General features: G+C 34.2%; 5 protein-coding genes across 5 annotated transcripts; 3 read left to right on the forward strand and 2 right to left on the reverse strand.

Annotated features, from left to right (window-relative positions):
• Positions 1–3,492: 3,492 nt before the first annotated feature.
• Positions 3,493–3,732, reverse strand: PHYBLDRAFT_18490 (C2H2-type zinc finger transcription factor; the record flags this gene model as incomplete). Its single annotated transcript, XM_018438999.1, has 1 exon — positions 3,493–3,732. A coding segment is annotated over one exon (240 nt), but the record flags the coding sequence as incomplete, so codon positions are not given.
• Positions 3,733–5,755: 2,023 nt separating this feature from the next.
• On the forward strand, positions 5,756–7,036 carry PHYBLDRAFT_163837 (hypothetical protein; the record flags this gene model as incomplete). The annotated part of the gene is made up of 8 exons (XM_018434879.1): positions 5,756–5,764; positions 5,952–6,023; positions 6,087–6,120; positions 6,308–6,386; positions 6,476–6,481; positions 6,555–6,607; positions 6,781–6,813; positions 6,906–7,036. The coding sequence occupies 8 exons, from the start codon at positions 5,756–5,758 to the stop codon at positions 7,034–7,036; spliced, it is 417 nt and encodes a 138-aa protein (XP_018296786.1).
• Positions 7,037–7,436: 400 nt separating this feature from the next.
• Positions 7,437–12,716, forward strand: PHYBLDRAFT_77038 (hypothetical protein; the record flags this gene model as incomplete). Its single annotated transcript, XM_018443216.1, has 20 exons — positions 7,437–7,511; positions 7,599–8,032; positions 8,206–8,300; positions 8,455–8,528; positions 8,629–8,674; positions 8,751–8,791; positions 8,888–8,996; positions 9,069–9,312; positions 9,408–9,637; positions 9,736–10,211; positions 10,294–10,481; positions 10,585–10,723; positions 10,842–10,933; positions 11,110–11,323; positions 11,416–11,446; positions 11,523–11,716; positions 11,853–11,998; positions 12,108–12,119; positions 12,209–12,390; positions 12,494–12,716. 20 exons carry the CDS (start codon positions 7,437–7,439, stop codon positions 12,604–12,606), a joined length of 3,135 nt encoding a protein of 1,044 aa, XP_018296787.1. The 3' UTR covers positions 12,607–12,716.
• A 4,905-nt stretch (positions 12,717–17,621) lies between these two features.
• On the reverse strand, positions 17,622–20,347 carry PHYBLDRAFT_176877 (hypothetical protein; the record flags this gene model as incomplete). The annotated part of the gene is made up of 3 exons (XM_018437824.1): positions 17,622–19,339; positions 19,495–20,063; positions 20,165–20,347. The coding sequence occupies 3 exons, from the start codon at positions 20,345–20,347 to the stop codon at positions 17,812–17,814; spliced, it is 2,280 nt and encodes a 759-aa protein (XP_018297123.1). The 3' UTR covers positions 17,622–17,811.
• Positions 20,348–21,954: 1,607 nt separating this feature from the next.
• On the forward strand, positions 21,955–23,627 carry PHYBLDRAFT_179681 (hypothetical protein; the record flags this gene model as incomplete). The annotated part of the gene is made up of 2 exons (XM_018438192.1): positions 21,955–22,014; positions 23,260–23,627. The coding sequence occupies 2 exons, from the start codon at positions 21,955–21,957 to the stop codon at positions 23,575–23,577; spliced, it is 378 nt and encodes a 125-aa protein (XP_018296788.1). The 3' UTR covers positions 23,578–23,627.
• Between the last annotated feature and the right edge of the window lie 289 nt (positions 23,628–23,916).

Below are 23,916 nucleotides of genomic sequence, written 5' to 3' on the forward strand. Positions count from 1 at the left end.
ATTTGGAAATATTATTATAAGAGATGTAGAAAGATTGCAATTGAATTAACATCGTAGTCTTGAAGCGATATCTGTAGATTAGAATACTTATCGTTTATACTCGAGTTTTACTAAATCACCTTGTAAAGAAAGAAAGAAAGAAAAAACACTACATACACATACTATTCATATACACCACACCACACTACATATATACTTTTATACATAGATCAAGGATACTTGATTTATTAAAATAATATTTCTGTTGCCATGGAAATATTAAGCTTTATTGAAAGATCGATAAAACTGATAACGACAAATGTGTGTGCGTGTTTTTTTTTCTTCTTCTTTTCATTCTTGTGTTGAATTGATAGGCGGGGTGTCTTTGAAGAGACTGGATCCAAAATAATAATAATAATAATAATAATAAATAAATAAAATAAAAAAGAGCAAATGTGAATAACATATATTCTGTTTCTCCTCCGCGGATAATGGATGACACACCACACCACTCAAATCAAAATCAAGGGTCCGGGCACCCTGATTTTCAATGATTGTATATCGATTTTGCCTTAATGAGTATCACTGATGAGACTTGATTTGTCTAATCAATCTTGATTATTTCAACAGCAACAGCAAAACCAACAACAAAAAGCGCATATTTTTTTTAGAAAATTAATTTTCTATACTCAAGTCAATTAGTTTCACATATACATATATAATTAAATTGACTAACTAACTAAAGCACAAACCTATCAGATTCACAATTGACAATTGACAATTGACAAGTGACAATTTCATGATCCACAATAATAATCTCACAATCATCTAAGAAAATTATGGAATCACATAGTAACAACACCAACAGACAAAAATAATAATAATATTAATAATAATAACGTTCATTATTGTTATTATAATTGTTAGTAGTAGACAGCTCATGATAAGAGAAAATGGTTTGATTTTACGCGCCCATTGATGGGGTTTGTCCTGCTAACTTTTTTTTTAATTTTTTTTTCGTCACAAGGCTCACTATCACGGCCATCTCCGAGGATTTGAATAAGCTGTAGGATTGGCTCCGCCTATATATCCCCCATAACCCTCCTCCTCATCAACCACCCCCTCCCCCCCTTTTTTTGTGTTTTTATTTTATTTATTTATCCCCTTAATCGACCCGTGCAACTTGTTCTTTTATTCTTGTATTGCATCATGCACAACAACAACAACAACAACAACAACAAGATAGTGAAATATTTTTTTTTCATTGCAGAATATATATATGCGTGTTTTGAATTGATAAACAATAGAATATTCATGAATGAGATGTTGGGGGAGATAGATCAATATTTACATTTGTGCATTGGCGTTTTGTGCTATCAATAATCATAACCATAACCATAACCATAATCATAATCATGACAATAACAATCACACAGAATAATAGCAATTGTTCTATTATTCTTATTATTATTCCTTATATATATACAACAACAACAAAAAAGGGACCATCAATGTTGTTATTTTTATAGTGTATTTATAACGGGTTAAGACTCGTAAAAAAAATAAGCTTTGAGATCCAATCTTACAAATATAGATATTTCGAACAATAAAAAAAAGGTTACCTTGGCAACCAAAATGATAATCAATAAGTTGGCATAGCAACTACTTGTATATATTTTTTATTGTTGTTATCATGGCAACCAACTTTTTTTTTCTATATTATTACCATGACAACTAAATTAACTTTTTTTTCGGTTTTGGTTTTTGGTTTTTGATTTCGATTTCGATTTTGATTTTGATTTTTTTTTTGTTTTAATTTGTTATCTTTTATATATATATTCTGTAAAACCCAAACATTCACTTACTGATATATATATATATATTTGTATATGATAATAAGTGTACACAAATACACATTAAGCACAAGCACAAACATGTATATGTATATGTATATATATATATATTTTAAATAGTTCTTATTTATTTTGTTAAAAAAAAACATTTTTCTTCTCACTTATGTGTAAATCAAAAATCAAAAATCAAAATTCATTTTTTTTTATATATTTATATTTATATTTATATTTTTTATATATGTATTTTTTTAAAAAATAGAATAAAGAATATAAATAAATGTCTATTAAGCTTGGGTAGAAAGTATCATTGTATCGCTGCATACATTATAAAATATATACACACGCATAAAGAGAGAAATAAAATGCAAGAAAGATGCAGAAAATAAAATAAAGTAAAAACAATGGCTTAAGGGAAAATATATGCAAGTAAAATGACAAGATTATTTTTTTATATAAAAATAAATGAGGGAATGAATGAATGAGTGAGTTTGTATGATAAAGATATATATATGTAGAAAAAAGAAAGAAAGAAAGGATGGCATAAAATAAGTGATTTTGGTTTTTTGGATTTTGTTTTCCAGTCATGGATCTCTTATATATATATAAAAAATGATAGATGTTTTTGTTTGTAAAAAGAAAAAAAAATTAAAAAAAAGGTGATGAGGAGCATATATACAAGGTTTGTCTTTTTTTTTAGCCAAATGAAAAAGAAAAAGAAATGGAATATAATGGAAAGCTGTAGAGTTAATGAGAGAGAGTGTGTGTGTGTGTTAAAGAGAGCAATATAAAGAGAGGGAGAGGGAGCAATAGACAGATAGAGAGAGGATATAAGAAGAAGTATGAAAAAAAAGAAGTGCAAGCGATTCAATGACACAAACAAGCAAGAAAAAAAAAGAAAGAAAAGAAAGGAAAAAGAAAGAAAGAAACAATGAGAGGGGACATATATATATATATAATATAAATAAAAGTGAGATCATAGTATAGAATGAATGGGCGGAAGTGTGATTGGCTCAAGTGAATCTGACAGGATCGGTATTCTTCTTGTCCATGGCGAGAACAGGTGGGACGGGGACGGAAGAGACGGACGATCAACGGAAGAATAGGCCATACTACACTCTATAGGTTGTGGTTTCTGGTCGATCAATGGCGGTAGAGTGAAGATAGTTCTGGGTTGAGTCGGGAAAAAGCGACGGGAGGAAGCGGTAGGTTGTGGGCAAAGGGTCGGAGAGCTGGTGGGTGTGTAGGCAATTTCACTCTCAGAATCCGAGCAGTATGGAGTCTGCGTCACCGCAACCGCAGCCGCAACCGCAAGACTAGATTTTGTTGTTGTTGTTGTTATTTGAGTAGGAGCAGGAGTAGGAGGAAGGGAAGGATGTTGGTGGTAATGATTGTGGTGCTGGTGGTGAGGATGAAGTGGGAAAAATGAACGTTCCTGTGAACACTCGAATGAAGAGGATGAGGTAGAGAGTGCAGGGCTCGGGGGAAGTGAGAAGTGTGGAGTGGTGCTTATATTGGTTTTGTTGGTGCTTATATTGGTGCATATGTTTTTATTTGCTGTGGTGGTATTTGTATTGGTGGTGGTATTTGTGAGTGGCCGGGCTGGCTCGATGGTCGGGTAGGACATGAGTGTTTGTAGGGGGCGAATCATGGTTGTGGTTGTGGTTGCCTTGCGTTCTCTACGCTTGTTTGGCGAGGTATGGATTCTGGTGTGCCTGGTAAGTTCGTCCAGACGAGAGAAGCGCTTCTCGCAGCCATTAAATGTACATGAATGAGGTTTCTCTCCAGTGTGAGTGCGGATATGGCGTGTCTGGTGCTCTAGGCGATAAAATGCTTTGGAACACATTGGGCAATTGTAAGCCCGACGTGTAGTGGTCGATCTCTTGGTTCGGTCAGCTGTCATGGATATAAGATGAGTTATGTGGAGATAGAGAGGTAGAGGATCGGTTGGTTTGTTGCTAGGTTTGGTTTGTTGCTAGGCTTGTTTGTTTCTAGGTTATTATTAAATGTTGATGTTGATGCTGTTGATGTGAGGTAGGCAGACAAACAGACAGGCTTTAAGTTAAGTTAGGTCAAGTCAAGCCAGAGTTAAGGCAGGTTAAGCCAAGTTAAGTAAATAAGAGGAAAAAGAGAAAAGCAACAGTTAAAGGAAGATGAGTTGGTTTAGTTTTATAGTGATAAGAAGGGCTTGAGATTTTATTTGCTGACACTAAAGAGATATCGATGAAGGGCGAGAATTGTCTATCAAATAGAATAATTTTTTTATTTTATTTTATTTTATTTTATTTTATTTTATTTTATTTTATTTTATTTTTACTATTCAGAATGAGTAGATCTGTGCGATAACAACCATTTTGCCACGCGCGGATGATTAAAAAGGTGTTCGGGTCTATAATAAGGGCCAAAACGGAGTCAAAACATCATGTTTCTTTTTTAGAGAACATAAAAAATAATAATATAATAATTTGCGCTCCATATTTTGCTTTGGTGTGATGAACCAAATAAAATAAAATATAAAATAAAATCTCTTTATTTTTGCTTTGCTCATGTTTGTCCAAAAACCGAAATTATCATTAATATTAATATTTTTGTATTTATTGTATAATTACATTTATTACAGCCAAACTAATGTGCTGCACATTTATAACCAATACAAAAAGCACATCACCACACAAACACACAATCTATATCCACACACACACACACACACACAGGCACAGGCACAGGCACAGGTACAGGCACACAGGCACACGCTGCTATAAAAAATAAAATAAAATAAAATATATAAAATAAAATTCCCAGTCCTGTTTTCCCCATGGGCCATTTCACCTGCAAAATACCAAATAATCCTTTATCTTGACCATCTATCCCCCCACCCCCCTTTCTTTTCTCCTTCCTTAGTCTTTGTTCTTTGCACTCCAAATCCCCCTTTTATTATCATTATATTATTTTTATTTTTATTTTTATTTTATTCTTCCCTTATCACCTCACACAATTCAATCCCCCCTCCTCCCTTTCCTTCCCTCCTTCTTTCTTTTTTGGAGTCTTTATCAACAGCATCATCAGCATTATCACCAGCATCACCATTATCATTATCATTATCATTATCATTAATATCAGTATTGTTATTACTATTATTACTATTCTTATTACTACTACTACTACTACTACTACTACTACTACTATTACATTTGCTATTACATTTGCTATTACTATCATTATTGATATTGATATTAATACCATTTATTATTCTCTCTCTCTCTCTCATTTTTTTTTTTACTTTTTTTTAAAAAAAAATATCGTCTTGTCAAGGCTTGATGGTTTGGTTAACAAGTACATATAGACTGATAACAAGACATGGAATGGAATGTGATTCAGTCTTGTTTGACATTCAAAGAAAAAGAAAAAGAAAAAGAAGAGAGAGAATCAAGGTTCTAGGACTCGGACAGATTCCCGTACAATTAACTACAATTTTTGTACTATAATCTCAAAAAAGGACATCTCCAAATCAAAAAAAAAAGAACAACAAAAACAATCAATGGAGCACTTTGAATTCCACATGGCTACTTTTATATCTTGGTGTCACCGGGCCCGTACGTTTTCCCGTACAATACAACGCTATACAATACAATACAATACAATACAATACAATACAATACAATACGATATGATATGATATGATATATAATATATGATATACCTACTAATCAACTAATAAGCTAACCTTTTTTCTTCTTCCTTCTTACGCCAGGCTTTGTCGATTGATTGTATAGAGTAAAGTTTTATGTATACATATATAGATATGTACGTATAAATAATTCACATGAGAAGGTTATACAATCAACGCATCGGCTCGAAATAACAATAACATGTATATATACACACACCCCATTATTGCTATTTGCCACACAAGAATCTGCATTGTCATGCCACTTGTAAGCGAAATCTCCCAGTTTTGGGAAAATTTTTGCGTCTTTCTCTCTTTCTCTTTCTTACACACATATAGTATACCTTCCACCCAATAAATAGTGAATATACAAATACACATATGTACTGAGTTACACCGTTAAATAGGTAAGTTATATATTGTATGCGCGTGTGAATGTGTGAGCGTATTTGTAGTGCGTCTGCGTCTGCCTCTGCGTCTGCATCTGCATCTGCATCTGGGTATTTACATGCATATCTGTAGTGCATGTATGTGTATTTGTAGTGCGTATAATTCAACATTGTATATAAACATTTATAATATCTAATTAGATAATCTGCCGGTTATTTATTGTGATCGATCCAGGTGAATGGATTATTCATTAATTTTTGTTATCGTACAAATCTAGAGTGCGATTGAATCTATACAAAAAGGTGCAAAGGTATAAAATATTTAAATATTTAAATATCCTTTTTTTTTTAAAGAAAAAAAGTGGAATGCTCTTAATTATATATATATACAAAAATTATTCAATTTTTTTTCTTTAAAACAGTGATTTTGAGTAGCCGGTTCAACACTGTAAACGTACCTGACTGTATATGGTCATGTCCCGAGCCAAAGGCTTGTTACACGTATCTGTAGAAATAATCTATATAGATTTTGAAAATAATACAATATAGTAACATTATGTATGGATATCTATACAATTGAATGAATAAAGAAGCAGGTAAGTAATTTATAATAATTCACAGCTAATTTCTCATAAAGGCGATTCAATATCCTTTTCTTTTCTTAAATAGAAAAAAGAGAAAATCAAGTGAATATAGCAAGATTTCAAAAATTTCAAAAAAAAGTATGTGAGTTTTCCTATAGAGTGATTATGATTTCTCTCTCATGTCCAACATCCCTCATCAACCTTCTGTTGACCAAAAATGGAAAAACCAAATCAAATCAAATCAAATCTATATTATTATTTTGCGGTTTATCATGGTAAAAATAATAAGAATAATCTATTCTGCCCAATAGACAACTCGCATATGTTGTCATTTTACATCCTCTGTAAGTTTGTCTGCTGTTCTCACCTGCACAGTAAGAAATAAGAGGCCAAAAATATCTATATTTTTATATCAAAATACTGTGTGAATCACCAGGCAAATATAATCTTGTGATTTACAGTCAGAGTTGGTCAGTCCAGACAGTCCAGACAGTTCAATTCAGTGAAGTTCAGTCTAGTCTAGTCAGTCACTTAATCAATCAATCGATCAATCAATTGATCAGTTAATCAAGCAATCAATCAAACCGAACAATATCAAACCAAAGTGTTTTCACCTTTCATTTCATTTCATTTCATTTCATTAAACTTCTCTTCTTAAAAAGAAAGGATTTCTATTATAGATCTCTTAAACCTCTGGCCTTGTAAAAATAAAATAAAAAATAAAACAAATAAAAATAATAACAAAATGAAATAAATATGAACCATGCGTGAAATTTTGTATAATCTCACAAGAGCGTCACAATTTAGTCCACAATATCCTTTCCACCTACATACTATTGCACACACGCACACATACGTACACACATAATTTCCCTCCACCTTATTCTTCTTTCTATTCTTTCTCTTCTTTAGCCCCCCCCCCCTCCTCCCTCTTTTTTTTTTGAAGAGATTGATAATCGCTTATAGTATGATCGAGATCGATGGCCAAGAATGGCCCACAATCAATCTGGCAGAGATTCGCAATTCCGATCCAAAGATCCTTGTATGAATCTACAAAGTCAAAAAAAAAACGAGAGAAAGAAACATTTATTTAATCACTTTCTATATATACATATATAAACTCAAACAGATCAAGGAATATAATTCACATTCAAAAATCCGAATCAACAAGAATAAGCTAACCGCCAATCGAATCCATGAAAAAGTCGGTCTCTCCCTTATGCATCTAGACAATTCAAAGGAATGGCAAGAGTACACACTCGATGACTTTACATTCTATTCCTCAAACGTAGACAGACCTCATTCACTCAACAGCATGTTGGCAAGAATGAGATTTAAAGGAACCATCACTGACAGCATAGGAAGATCGGTGAAAGTGCACAGCGGAGAAGTGACGACTAGAAGCCTGACTGGAATGACAGATGATTCAAAAGATCTAAAGGTCTGGTTAAGAAGTTCTACTTTAAAAGATGAGATTTACTATCTTCTCAAGAAACCCAGCCAAGCATATAAACCGCTTTTTGAAGATTTTTTATGGAGTGTACGCCTTTCAAAGATAATTTTGTATGTATTAAGAAAAAAAGATGGTTGCCAAGACACCAAAAGAAAAAGAAAAAAAACCTTATTCACTAAATTACGCTTCACCACACTACACATCTTCACACACATTTCCAAGAAGAAGAAAACAAGAAACTTATGACATCAATAATAATATCTTATATGTATATGTATATTAGGAGCTTCCTCAAGTCTCATCCGAATGCAACCCTGGAAGATACAAAATACGAAGGAATATTAAACGAACACGTCTACAAAGAATATCCTGAAGAACGTGAGATTACCACTGCTAGTCTCAATCCTGATTTGTTGTTGGGAGAGAGTGTTTTTTCTTTTCTTTTTAGAAAGAAAGAATATATATATATATAAGAATAATTTTGATTAACATTTTTGTGAATTGTATTTGATGTTGTCTATTTATCTATTAGCCTGGGCAAAATGGAATTTGTTCCCTCATATCATCGAAAACGCGTTGAACATCATCGACCATATATTTTATTTGGTAATGGATTATACACACAGATAGAAAGACAGAAATATTATTCATTATATAGACAATTTTCTGTTTTCTGTTTTTTCTAACTAACTTTCTTTATCTATAGTGTGAGGATATTCCTGATGAAATAATCTCCCATCAATTTTGGAACAGTAAGTTTATTGGTCATTTATCTGCACATTATATAGATGTTAATATTCTGTTTTTATGTGTGGTTATTTTTTCTAGACAGCCTTTTTGAAAAGATACAGAATAAGCTTAGTGGAAATGTAAGCAGTCAATATAACATACAATGTATATATATATACAAATTGTATGTAGGTTTTTTAAGATACAAGATGCTTATTTTATTTATATATTTTCAGCCTATTAAACCGCCACTTTATAAAGATGAATTGACAGCTGTCACCCCTGAAGCACACACGTTCTATTCACCAATTTTCAACAATTTTTTGAAACTAGTTAAACATAAAGGTTTGTAAAAAAACATTTCTCTTTTTTACATACACACACACACATTATCATTACTAAAACCAAAAAAAAAAGATTCTCCAAAGGTCAATATAAAAGAATTACCAGCTGCTTCAGCTGTAGTCATAAAAGACATTTTTAGGGAGCAAAAGATGCAAAATAAATATAGAGTACTTGATTCCAATCTCTGGTGCCTAGAAGATCCACTTGGATTTCGAAATGGCTGCGCTAAATTTAACAAAGTATTGGTTGACACCGAATTTATCCATGTTGGCGATTGTGTCCAATTAAGAAACGATAATAACGAAATCTGGATAGCGTAAGCCAAAGATACAATCATATGCTTATATAATTAGTTATTGTTGTTGGTTACTAAATCTCATTTGACTTTCTTTCTTTCTCTTTTTTTTGTAGTCGAGTTACTTCTATCTTTTATACCAATCCAAAAAATCCCTTGATTACAATTCATTGGCTTTACAAAAGCTGTGACACCTTACTTGAGTCTGTAAGCAACAGAGACGAACATTTCTCAAAAAAAGAACTTTGGTACACCCATCATTGTGAATGTGAATCGAGCGAAGAACTATCTGTTACTGCAATTTATCGCAAGGTCAATGTTAAATTCAATAGTAACTGGTGTCCAGGTAGAAATACTCCTCCCCCTTTTTTTTCTTTTTCTGTTATGTTACAATCATACACATTGATAAAAGTTTTTTATCTGAAATTGTTGCTCTTGTTGTAGACAAACTACATCATTACTTTTGCCAAAGCTTCTACTCTCATTTGAACGCTTGGTTCGAAGGTCTCAAACCAACCCATCTCAAAGTTTCAGATCAATGCCAGTGCCAGCCTCTGTCTTTTGAAGATTCTTTGGCCGAATTCAAAAAGCGTGCAGTCGGAGATCTTGTTTATCTCAATCACCTCCACCCTACCTTGTTAACCTTGCACGAAATAGTATCACTCACAGATGCTGCGGTCGAACTTCGCCCTCTGCTTTTAATTGATCAACTTCCAAAGGAACACATCTCCTCATGCTTACCTCACAACGGTCGTCAGTTATACAACGAGGTCGTGTATTCCAAAAAGACCGTGAATTACTCAATTGCCGAACTTGTCCAAGGCGCACATCTCGAATACATCGATACAGCTCACCTGGAATTCTACGACCCATATACTCCGTTGCCCAACAACCTGGCCCACAATGGAGCAGGACATCATGTAAATTGTCTCGATCAATTTGGATCAATTTTAGGATCATATAAACTCATTTGATTTGATTTGTTTTGTTTACTTGTCATAGTATTATTTCAACAAAGTATTTGACCCCAAAGTAAACATTCTGTCTCCTTTGACTGCTTCGGACGAATTCGGTGCAAAGTATCCTCCCTGGAAACCAAGCGCCAAAAAACTGGCAACACTCGATCTATTCTGTGGAGGTGGAAGTTTCGGTCATGGTTTAGAAGATGCTGGTGTCGCCGAATGCAAATGGTACTTTTATATATATATATATATATATATATATATGTGCTTGTTTGAAATATCAAAACATTTTCTCAATAACTTACTGATTTACTTGATTACTTAATTACAGGGCAGTTGATGTATGTGATCCAGCATTAGACACATACTCAATAAATACAAAAGGATCCCATACTGTTTATTATGAGAGTGTCAACAAACTCTTGAAAGAGACCATCAATAACAACCCTCGACCCAACTGGCCTATAACAGTAATATTAGCTAGATATATATATATATATATATATATATATATATATATATATATCTGGCTCTGTCTGAATGCCTAGTGAAATTCCTTTTTAATCCTTTTTATTTTCTTCTTCTTAGGGTGAAGTAGATTTCATAATTGCTGGAAATCCCTGCCAAGGATTTAGTCGAATGAACCATCATAATCAAGACCCTTCATCTATCAAGAAAAGGTATCGACTAGACTAATTGACTGGGCTGATTTATTGATTGACTATCATCACTTTTTGGTTTCATTAGTCATTGATACAAAATGAGGCATACTACTTATACTAATACCAAATCCTCTACCACTGTTACTACTACTGTTATTATTATATTATTTATCAAATACTGATAATAATAACAGTGCCTTGCTGGCTAGTGTGGCATCATATATAGAACACTATCGTCCTCGTTTTTTTCTAATCGAGAATGTAGCAAACCTGACCCGATTCCAATACCAACATGAGAAAGGTTCAAAAGGACTCTTTCCTTTCAATCAAACGATCGGGTTATTCGTTAAATTAGGTTACCAAGTTCGTTGGGGTGTCATTGACGCAGCTTCCCACGGCTTACCACAGGTAAAATTAACACACAGTTAAAAGTCTATTTTATATCTAAGCATGTAATAATCTATATATATATATATCATATTTTTTGTGCTTCTCTATAGGCTAGAAACCGTGTCTTCATTTGGGGTGCTGGTAAGATTTGACTTTTTTTTTTATTGTTTCAAAAAAATTAATATACATATTTGGCTTATTTGGCTTATTTTTGTAGCTTCTGGTGAAAATTTACCACAATTTCCTATGGCTTCGCACGTCAAACTCAAAAAAGGTCTATGGGGAAAGGGAGTTTCTCTTCCTAGCGGTTTGAGGTCAGACAGTGTGATTCAGGACAATAAGACTGCATTTCAAAAAATGACAATTAAGCGGGCAATTGAGGATCTTCCCAGTATTCCTAGAAAGAGAAAGGTAAGACTAGAATATATATATATATTATTGTATTTATTTATTAGTGCCTTTTATTGATCGATTGATTGATTTATTAATCTGGATAACTAATTCAACAATATTATTTATTCATTTTTTGGTTTTAATATATATATAGTTTCCCTCAGAGTGGGCTGACCATGAAACATTGTCTGTTGGCAAAGATATACAAGATATAATTAACATAATTCCCGTAGACCCTGTAGGGCTTGGGTTACTGGAGATTTTGAAGTTATATCCAAAACATCCTAGTCTGAATTCGACGTAAGTATTTTGTAATCTATATGTAAATATGTACAAAAAAAAAACAAAGAAATCATTCAAATTAAACTCATTACTGCTGTTTCTGTCATTTATATCTATCTATCTATAGTTATGTCGATAGGTAAGCAATTTCAGAGGATGAAAAGAAATATATAGATATATTTTATAAAAAATATTGTTAATCTTATTATTTCTTATAATTTTTATTAGATTAAAGAAGATAAAGAAAAAAAACCCAGGAAACAAATTTCGTGACTTGAAGCGTGTCAATCCAGACAATGTTATAGCTACCGTCACTACCTCCCCTTCTTTTAGAGGCGTTCAGTCTGTGCCAGCTATTCACTACTCTGAGGCCCGACTATTGAGTTTACGTGAATATGCACGAGCGCAAGGTAGGAAAATAAAAAGAAAAATTGTACCCAAATATATATATATATGCCAAATTTCACAAAACTAATAATTAACAAACTTGGGATATATCTATCTATTATAAAGGGTTTCTTGATACCGATGTTATAATTGGACCCCTGCGTAACAAACATCGTATTGTCGGAAATGCTGTGGCACGTCCTGTAGCATTCGCTCTTGGGCTAAATGTCAAAGTCTAAACTTGCAAATACGTGTTTGTTTTTGTGTGTGTCTGTGTTTATTCTTGTTGCATGTGCGTGTATGTATGCGTGTACATGTACGTACTTCTATATTTATTCTTCTAGCTACCAAAAAGAGAAAAAGAGAAAGAAAGAAAGAAAGAAAAAGGGAAAAGCAAAATATATAAAATGTGTGTACATCAAATACATACACAAGATAAGCAAAACTAAAAAAAAAGGGTTTTTTTTATGTATTTGAATAAATTTTAAGGCTATCTTTCTTTCCGTACCTTTCTATTCTATCATTTTCTTATTTCGTTCCTGAGTGGTACCAAGAATTCGGGTATCCACACAAGGTAATCCCAAAAAGATCGACACCCGAGTTTTCGGTAATAAACGGGAAACGGGAAACGGGGGGAGCAGGGTCAGGGTGAGGAGAGAAAGGGAAAGGTTGTGGGGGGAGAAGGGAGGAGAGAGGGGGAGAGAGAGAAAAGATAGATTTTCTTGTGTAACCACCGTCCTCCTTGAAACATATTTGGTCAAAGTTAAATCTCAGATGGATTACAACATTACTATTATTATAATGAATATATATATGTACATTTATACAAGCAAAAATGTATATTTAAAGTGACTCTTGACACGTTCCTTTTATTATTTTTATTATTATTCAATATATATATCTATATATACAAAGTGCCTCAAGCAGGCAATGTTATAGCCAATCAAAAGTGCTGTTGTTGGAAAAATAAAAATCCACATCATTAGCCAATTAGAATCAATGCCATATATATATATATTTTTAAGAAATTAAAAAATCGCATATTTGCACTTAAAAAAAAAAGTCTTTGCAGAACGACCAAAAATTGGATTTTTTTTTACTGCTTATTACCTTTCTTTTGCTTTTCTCATATCAAAGCCACATTTTTCTTTAAAAAAAAAAAATAACATTTCATGTCATCAATAGAGAAACAAACGACGGAAAACATACCTCGCCGCGAGTTGTCAGAATTTTTACGTGGAGGAATTATTGCTCTTCATAAAGCCAACCATTCCCCCGGAGAAATCGAAGACATCTTGGACATCCCTTATTCGACGATTAGGAGCATCATCAAGAGATGGGAATAAACTGGAACAACTAACCCAAGACCTAGGTCAGGAAGACCAAAGAAAAATAAATAAGAGTCATCGATAACACGCCTGCCCTTTGTTTGAGTATAAGAAGAAACCCATTTAAATTTGGAGGGAAAATAGGAATCCCCAAAGTAAGCTTGACATATAATTCAGTATACGTGTTTGTCGAGAGGCAGTCATTAGATATGCTTGTGTCAAACAGGTTCTTGCTCTTACATTCCCAGTGGCCAGACTAAAGTTGACAGCTGAAAAAAAAACACATATGAAAGAAATGGGCTGCGTTGGGCAAGAGTCCGGAGCCAGTATAATGGTTGGAAGACTAGGGATGAGTGATATGGCCAGATGAGTTATTGGGTTTATGGAAAAATGAACTTCCCCTGACCCGTCGGTAATCGGTAAGATTGGAAAAGATGTTTCCATCAAAAATACATAGTACGAATAGTGAAATTTGCAAATATATATATATATATATATATATATATATATATATATTCAATGATGGTATAGAGAATGTTTTCTGGGCTGGAGGATTTGGGACTTCTTTGTTAGCTATTGAAGACTCTTTCAAACAAGATGTACATGTCGATTGTTTGTTCAATATGGGCTGAAGTCCTCCAGAGGACTTATACCCACACACACACACACATGCATAGTTTTCCACATGAAATGAAAATCAAAAAAGGGTGAAATGGATTAATAATATATGTGAAATGACAGGATTTATGGTTGACAAAAAGCTACTCTTCTTTTAATTTTCATAAATCAGTTTGTGGAAAAAAAGATACGACTTTTTCTTTTTGTGCTATCCAATAATTACGATTTGATTTTTAGGCAAACGATGTGGTTTCTAAAACAAATAAATGCAGTTACTTTTTATTGGCCTGAAATACCACTTTTTTAATTTGCTAACAACATTGGTTTTGATTGGATGCGACATTGCTTTAGGAAACAGTGTATATAAATGAGTAATAAAGGGTTTCTATGAGGGAATATAATCAAGTTACAAATTTATTACCATGGCTACAATCTGACGTACAGATTGCTTGTTCGATGGTGTGAGTTTCTCGAAGCGATGTTGTACAAAGTGATTTGTTTCCCATTTTTGAATACTAATATAATATATTCTCACTATCGTATTTATCTATAGAATTTAAAATGTGGGGTGCATTCTATACACTTTAATGGCAGATCAAAGATGACATGGATAAAAAATAATAATACACCTCTTCATTGTATTTGGGTGTTAAAATGTACTCTTATTTGAACTACTATTAATATTATCACTACTATTTTTTCTTAAAAAAAAGTTGGTTAGCCAGACAGAAAATTACAATAATGAATGAATTAATTTGTGATTTTGATTGTAGAAACTTATACCCGACATCTATTTTTGAAGGATCTAAAATACGGCACATATCGCTTCAGTTCATTCCGTTTCCCTCCCACCGTTTACGTTTTTACCCTTTAGGAACTTGTGCCGCCTAAACCCCAACCAATACACACAAATAAGAAAAATGTAATATCTTTGCGGCACAAAAAGGGAAAACAAAAAAAAACCAAAGAAAACAAAACAAAGCTTTCTTTTTCTTATTTTATTTTGATCCACGCCATTTGTATTTATTCTATCCACAAAAGATACCGCAGACTCGACTCTCACATGCGAGTTCGAGGCCTTTGCACAACACCACAACTGTACGTTTTTGTGCTTCTGTATAATTGTCCACTGTTTGACCTACAAACACGTACACGCACACGCACACGTACACGCACACGCACACGCAGACAGCACACATAAATCGCTTGTTCTATTGTTCTTTAGTATTTCGTGCTCTAGTACTCCCAATGTTTGTACATCCAATAATCAAAAGTTTGAGACATTTCTTTTTTGTATAGACAATCAAGAATAAGTCCAAAAACATAAAAATGTATATCAAAAATAGCCAAAAAACAAAAAATCGAATAATTATATTATGTTCTATTAATCAATACATTCATTCATTCATTCATTCTTTAATTTTTTGTTGGTTGGACTAAATAATCGGGTCTTGGCAAATTAGTATCGATCTCCAGATTTTCTTGCCTTAATTAAAACGTAAATTTTTATCTGCTGCTTAGATAATCCAATATTTGAGCAATTTATTTTATCGATCATATATACAAATCCAGGATAGCTGTCAACTCCTCCTTTTTTAAGCAAATAAAAAAAAACTTGTCAAGTCAACTGTACTTTGGAAGCCTCTTTTTATTTTTTCGGTCAAGGAAATAAAGAAGAAGTGGATAAACTGAGCTAACCTATAATATTCAACTGCAAATGGAACAAGATGTAATACTGTTGTCATATACACATAACAGACACAGTCCAGAACAATGATTTCCCATAGAGATCACCTAACTTATATATATAGTTGTATCATTAAACATGCAGTGAGTAGATAAATAATAAGCAGGGTGAGAAAACAGCAAAACGTATAAATTCAAGAGTATAGTAGAATAATATCTGTGTGATTTATGTTGCGATGTTTTTATTTTATTGAAACAAGTTTATTTGAACACATTTCATTAGATAAATGAAAGCACACATATAATTCCTCTGGACTTCCAATTGATTTGATTCATTGTATCGTGAGTATGTGCATGTAAATCTTTTGTTCTTCTTCTTTCTATTTTTCCCTATCTTGTTTTTCTATATATATACACAGATTTCTCTGTTGGGTATTGTGAGTGTGTTGTTGTTACAATTTTGATAATCCCTTTTTATCACCTTTTTCTTTCCAGCCAAAATAAACAATTTATACAGACCTAGGGTGTGCTACCCACGAGAATCTTACTGCTTTTCCAGCGTGGGATTCATGACCCTTAGAATTGGGTGATTTTGTTTTTTTTTATATTTGGTTAATTCTATTTTACCTTACTCCACATTCCCTTTCTTCTTATCTGTAATTTTTCGTCACATGTTCCCATAAAATAAAGGGAATCCGATAGTTGTATATGTATTACCCAATCAGAAAATGAACCAAAAATTCATGATACATGTCCTTTGTCTATCGAGCAGGCAAAGATAGGTCAATAACTATTAACAATCGAAAGAACATAAGCAGGAACCTATTCTCCAGCTGTTTTTTCTTTTTAGAAAATCATTTCTATAAAATAAAATCAAATGAAATAAATTGCCACAAAAAAACCCCGGGACGATATCGGTTTCAATTAATAATGTTTTTTTTTATATATTCTGTATATATACACTAATTGATTGATTGATTGATTGATTGACTGACTGACTGACTGGCTGGCTGGCTGACTGATTGGCTCTCGGGGAGTATTGACCATTCCGTTCCATTCCCTCTCTCTTTAATTAATACAAGCGTATATCCCCCCCATTATATATATTATATATTATATATACAGAGTTACCTTGATATGGTGCAATGAACCCATTCATTCACAATTATATAACATAATTGTATAATAGGCCCTTCAAATAATGAAAAATATCGTGTGCAAAATGGATGCCTAATAAAAAATGCTGCACTAATTTAATTCTCTTATCAGAACGGATCTACACCCTTCCATGTATTTCATTTTCTTTAGTAATCAATTTTTAATGAACCTGAATTTGTTTTAAAAATAAACAAATTATACGTTATATTACTATTACTATTACTATTTTGTAGCATGATAATAAAAGTACATAGTCTATAAACAAAAGCATGCTTTGTTTGTATTGCAGCCATTTGCCTTCACAAGTGCGTGGTAGTCAGCAAATCACAACCATATCTATCCAAATACCACTATTCTTTTTTAATTGATCGCTACATGCACGTCTTTTTCCAAAACATTTAATAGTAATATTAGGATACATATGTATTTATGTATCTATGTATGTGGACGTGTTTTCTTTTTGTTTTATCATTTTTATTATAAGTGTAATTTTTAATATTTAATTTTTGGTTTTGATTTTGATTTTTATGATAAGCTATACATGAAGGGAAGAATTCTATTGCAACATCCCGAAAAGAAAAAAAGAAAGAAAACAGAATATATATGAAAAGAAGAATAAGAAAAAGAAGAAGAAAAAAGCAAAGTCTAAACAATCTATTTGCTCTTTGCTGCCTCCTTCTTCTTGTACTCCTGGATAAGTTGTTCCTGGACATGGGTCTGGACAGGCTGGTGATCCTTGTACTCCATGGAGAACTCACCCTTACCCTGAGTAGCAGAACGGAGCTCGGTAGAGTAACCAAACATGTCGTTGAGAGGAACATCAGCAGTTACGTTAAAGTAGTCTTCCTGGATTTCGGTATCAACAACAGTACCCTTACGCTTGTTAAGACCACCAATAACAGCACCCTGGAACTCGGTGGGAGCAGTAATGGCAACGTTCATTATGGGTTCAAGAATAGTAGGCTTGGCCTTGGCAAATGCCTCGTTAAAGGCATTCTTGGTAGCGATACGGAAAGCCAATTCACTCGAATCAACAGCGTGAGCAGCACCATCCTCGAGTACCATGCGGAGACCGTTGACGGGGTGGCCAATAAGAGGACCCTTTTCAAGAGCATCGACGAAACCCTTCTCGCAAGCGGGAATAAAGTTGGTGGGAATGTTACCACCAATCACACGGTTTTCAAAGGCGACATCCTTGCCAGTCTCCTCATCAAGCTCCATTGGCTCCAAAACACCCATGACACGACCGAACTGACCAGCACCACCGGACTGTTTCTTGTGGGTGTAGTTGAACTTGGCAGCCTGGGTGATGGTCTCACGGAAGGCAACCTGGGGCTTACCGGTCAAACATTCGACATTGTACTCACGCTTCATGCGCTCAACGTAGATCTGGAGATGGAGTTCTCCCATACCAGAGATAATGGTCTCCTTGCTCTCCTTGTCAACATGGACACGGAAAGTAGGATCTTCTTTCTGGAAACGGTTGAGAGCCTTGGAGAAGTTGGGGCTCTCCTTGCCAATGGGGCTCAAAGAAAGTGAAATGACGGGCTGGGGAACAAACATGGAAGAGAGAGAGACCTGGACGGTACCATCGGTGAAGGTATCACCACTGGCACAGTCAACACCAAACATAGCACCAATCTCACCAGCACCGAGTTCATCGACATCTTCCATATCCGAAGCATGCATACGTACAAGGCGAGGAACCTTGATCTTTTTGCCGGTCTTAACGTTGGTAATGAAAGAGCCCTTCTTAAGAGCACCCTGGTAGATGCGCATGTAAGTCAGCTGGCCATAACGACCTTCTTCGAGCTTGAAAGCAAGACCGACAAAGGGGTTTCCGGAATAAGGGGTGAGTTCGACAGGCTTCTCGTTGTCAGCAATGTTAAGAGCAGTGTTGGTGACTTCGGTAGGGTTGGGCAAGTAATCGACAATGGCGTTCAATAAAGGCTGGACAGCAGTGTTCTTGAAGGCAGAACCCATCAAAACAGGAGTGAACTTGAGGTTGATGGTAGCAGTACGGATAGCAGTAATAAATTGTTCAGCGGTGGGGATTTCCTCATTGAGATAAATGTCAGCGATGTTGTCGTCCACATTAGCCAATTGTTCAATAAGTTCATGACGTTTTTCGGTAGCAAGTTCAATAAGATCAGCAGGAATATCCTTGGAAACCAAGTTTTCACTATTATACACCATAAAAAGAAGAAGGATATTAGTATACTGCCATTTTCTTTTTCTTTACATTTTTCCTATTCTTATATTGTTTATATACAAGTGTATGTGTGTAGCACCCTACTTTTCATAAAGAAAAAGAAAGCTTAAAACTAATTTGTTTACCCATTGTCGCCTTCGTTGTACAGAGCCTTCCACTGGATCAGATCAACGACACCACGGAATTGGTCCTCGGTACCGATGGGGATCTGGACAGCAGCAGCAGTCAACTTGAGCTTTTGTCTCATTTGGTCAATAATACGGAAAGGGTTGGCACCGGCTCTGTCCATCTTGTTGATGAACGAGAGACGGGGGACGTTGTAACGGCGCATCTGACGATCGACAGTAATCGTTTGGGACTGGACACCAGATACAGAGCAAAGAATCAAACAAGCACCATCTAACACACGCAAAGCACGCTCGACCTCAATAGTAAAGTCAACGTGACCTGGGGTATCAATAATATTCACATTGTAGTCACCCCAGCTAGCATAAGTAGCAGCCGACTGGATAGTGATTCCCTTTTCTCTTTCCAATTCCATTGAGTCCATCTTTGCTCCAACACCATCACGACCACGCACATCGTGAATTTCCTTAATACGGCCAGTGTAAAACAAGATACGTTCGGTACAGGTGGTCTTTCCAGAATCGATGTGAGCAGAGATACCAATATTACGAAGCATACTGAGACGTTTCTATACAAAAACACACACACACACAAACACAAAATATAAGTAAATAAAATTTGTCAACTTTCTTATCACCAATATATATATATATACTCTTTCCAACTCACAATGTCTGCACTGTCTGCGGGCTTCTCGGTCGAGGTTGACTGGAAACGACGCAACATCGAGACAGGTACGGAATAGGTTTGCTGGGCAGCTAAAGGTGCAGATGTAGCAACTGCATTGTGAAATGCAGCAACAGACTGAGCCCTTCCGGGTAGCCCTCCAAAGAGGGTTTTCACAAATGACATGGCGCAGGTTTACCCAAGGAAAGCAAGCGTCGAGAATACTGGTGAAGCCAATTAAAAAAAAAATAGCAAGGACCCCTCGTCCGTGACTGTTCAGGAACCAATCTGTCAAACGGAATGTGAAAATCTTTAAAACATATGTAAAACGCTGTACATTAGGGGGTTTCATTATCTGTTTTAGATTTTATTTTATTTTTTCTGGGATTGAAAAACACTAATTATTGGCTGGTAAAAATCTCTCAAAAAATAAAATCTCAAAAAATAAAATCTCAAAACTTGGCTTGATAATTTTAAGATTTTATTTTATTTTTAACTTAGCATTTTTATTCAAATATTATAAATAACAAAAAGCATTACTTTACTCATATTTTCTGTCTATTTTGATAGAAGTAGCACATTATATTATTTAATATGTCTTAAATATGCTTATTCAAAGACTTTTCATAAACTTTAGCCCATCAGTAGCTCTATGTAAATAGTAAATATATCTAGAATAATAAACAAAAAAAAGTGATTTTTTAAAAGACTTTATACATTAAATTAGCTAACATGAGGGGGGTTCAGTAATATATTTTTATATTCATTATTATTGGTTAAAACGTAAAGCTCGGAAAAAATAAAATAAAATCTAAAACAGATAATGAAACCCCCTATTGTGACCTCTAAGAAGACTCTATTTTTTTTTCTGTTATTGTTGCTGTTCCTGTTGCTGCTCTTCTACCGTGACCTTTGAGCCTAATCTGGAACTTTTCGATTTTTTTTCTCGTCTGTTTGACTGACTTTAAAGTTGTGGCAGTAATTTTAAGAGGAAAAAGTGTTTTTCCAAAAAAAAAAATTCATTCTCAAATAAAGATTGCCAAATTAGAATTAGCTTTTTTTTAAAAAAGGGTTGACCATTTCTTCAGAGTATTTTATGGTGAAAAACTTCATATACTATATTTTAACAGTGGTAAATATATCAATACTTTGTGAGGTATTAATGGAGCTAGATACTATGTTAATCGAGACAATATACCTAGATGCCATTAGCTATAGAAAATTGGAATGGAAATAATTTTTTATAAAAAAGCTTCCTACGCACAAACACTAGAGATTGTACCAGCAGAATATTCTTGGTTTAATTGACAGAGTAGATGATAGTAAGAGTGGGAAATGCAGTAAAAATAATACAATTTTTACTAGTGAGCAATACACATTAAGTAGGAGGGAAAAAAGACGATAAAATAATGTGTCTAAAAGAAATTTATTCCACCCAACCCTGCAAAAATTATATGTTTACTTGTATAAACAACTATTGATGATTAGGGACCAGATAAAAATGCTATATGCCGGACCACCAGCCATTTTTTTTTATGAGACTGGTAAATGATAAAAAAAAACCGGCGATTAAAAAAAACTTAGTGTTCCAAAGAAACGTCGTGCCTGAATAATTTGTTGGTGTGCACAGATTGAAAAGATTACCAAAAGATAAAATGTAATCAAGTGTTCATAATAAAATATCATAATATAGCACCCTCTCGGTATAGATTCTTAATGTATTAACTATTATTATTATTTATTTCAAGCAAAAAGTGACAGACCATGTTTTGTGGGAGAATAAAGGCATTACAATGCTTATCAGTATTGCTATCATTGTACTGACTTGTTTTGCGCTATCATCAACCACCTTCGTAAGATTTGCCTTGTTTTAACAAGAGTATGCTTTAAACACCATTCGTTTGTTTTGGCAGGTATCGTATCACTGTAATAAATGATAGAATTTCAAGGCATTCGGCGAGCTCACTGGGTCTTTGTCATAGACGAACCGCCCTTCCTTCCTGGTGTGATAGCAGCCAAGGCACTTGTGGTGATAAGGGGTTTATTAGAATAGACTTCTTAGTCTCTCTTTTTTTTTTAACTTTTTCCTTCTAATAGAACTATTGTAATGCAAAACTTTAGGCATACTAAGCCAACCCTCTCTATGCTTTGCATTGTAGCCGATCAATAAATACAAAATAAAGATTTATAACTATAAACTCGTAGAGTATTATTCAATCAATAAATCTGCTGGAAATACCAACTTTTATAACTTAGGACTCGCATAAAACCTACGCGCATATATATTTATAGCCAATAGCATATCGGCTTTTAGTTTTTTAATTTTACTTTTCAGTAAATACGATTTATGGGATTCTGGATCATTTTACATCTAACGTTGTTTGCTAGTATATTCTGGAAAACAGCAAAAAATGTCTTATTATTATTATTATTATTATTATTATACTAAGGTAAAAGAAAAAGACAGATTAAAAGTTTCGCAAATTTACAAAAGGAAATCCTACTCAAGTAATTTGCTTTCAAGACTATTGTACACTTCGATAATATATATGTATCATTAGAGTAATAGCATTAAATATAGGAGTTAGGAATGATATTACGAAAATCGATTGTAAGAAATACAAGGTTTTACAAGTTAATTTTAGAAGTATTAGGCAAAATAACACTTCTTTACATAAAAAAAAATCACGTAGAGTCTTATGGATTTGGAATCAAAACTTCATTAGACGAGTCACTTTCCAATATATCCAATAGGAGAATGTGGGGGTGTAGGAAATGGGGGGAGTGGTGCAAATAGCCCGCTCTCGCCACAAAGGCCGCCCCAAGGCCATACTGTATGTACCTTCTTTCTAGTTTGCCGATCGACGGTTTTCGCCATGGTAGGTAGATCTGGTTGACTCTACAGCATCATATATAAGCTAGATGGGATATTAGGAATGACCGATTGATGGATGAATCAAATAGCCAGATGGATGGAAGAAAAATCCACTCGAGAGATTATATATATAGACGGGGAGGCATATTTAAAGACATAGAGTGGAAAATAGAGCAAACACCGGGATTTGCGGACAATTTTACTTATTCAGCATCATCTGTAGGTTAACATCCCCAAGACCAGAAACACCTTCTGCAAGGGCGGTAAGTGCAAGAAGCACACCCCCCACAAGGTCACCCAATACAAGGCCGGCAAGGCTTCCCTCTTTGCCCAGGGTAAGAGACGTTACGACCGTAAGCAGTCTGGTTATGGTGGTCAGACCAAGCCCGTTTTCCACAAGAAGGCTAAGACTACCAAGAAGATCGTTCTCCGTCTTGAGTGCACTGCATGCAAGTACAAGATGCAGCTCTCCATTAAGCGCTGCAAGCACTTCGAGTTGGGTGGTGACAAGAAGACCAAGGGTGCTGCTCTCGTCTTCTAAAGCAAATCAATTCTATACATATATATATGTTGCTTTTAATAAAAACGAAAACAAAAACAAAACAAAAATACATTTATCATTCCAAGATATATGTATATATATATGTGTGTGTGTGTACTATAAAGAGGATGTCTCCAATATTTTGTGGGTTTATTGAGTATTGAGTATTGAGTATTGATATCAAATAGTTGAATTTAAAGATCTTCCATCTATCACGCCATAAAGCACAAGTTAACGATCAATGGGGGGAGGGGTTTCTAAAATAAAGGATCTCTTTTTTACACTAATTTTTGACTCAATTTTCATAATTAAATTGCATGGACCAAATCTATTGATTCA

The sequence above is a fragment of the Phycomyces blakesleeanus genome (genome assembly GCF_001638985.1).
Source record: "Phycomyces blakesleeanus NRRL 1555(-) unplaced genomic scaffold PHYBLscaffold_3, whole genome shotgun sequence".
NCBI classification, from domain to species: domain Eukaryota; kingdom Fungi; phylum Mucoromycota; class Mucoromycetes; order Mucorales; family Phycomycetaceae; genus Phycomyces; species Phycomyces blakesleeanus.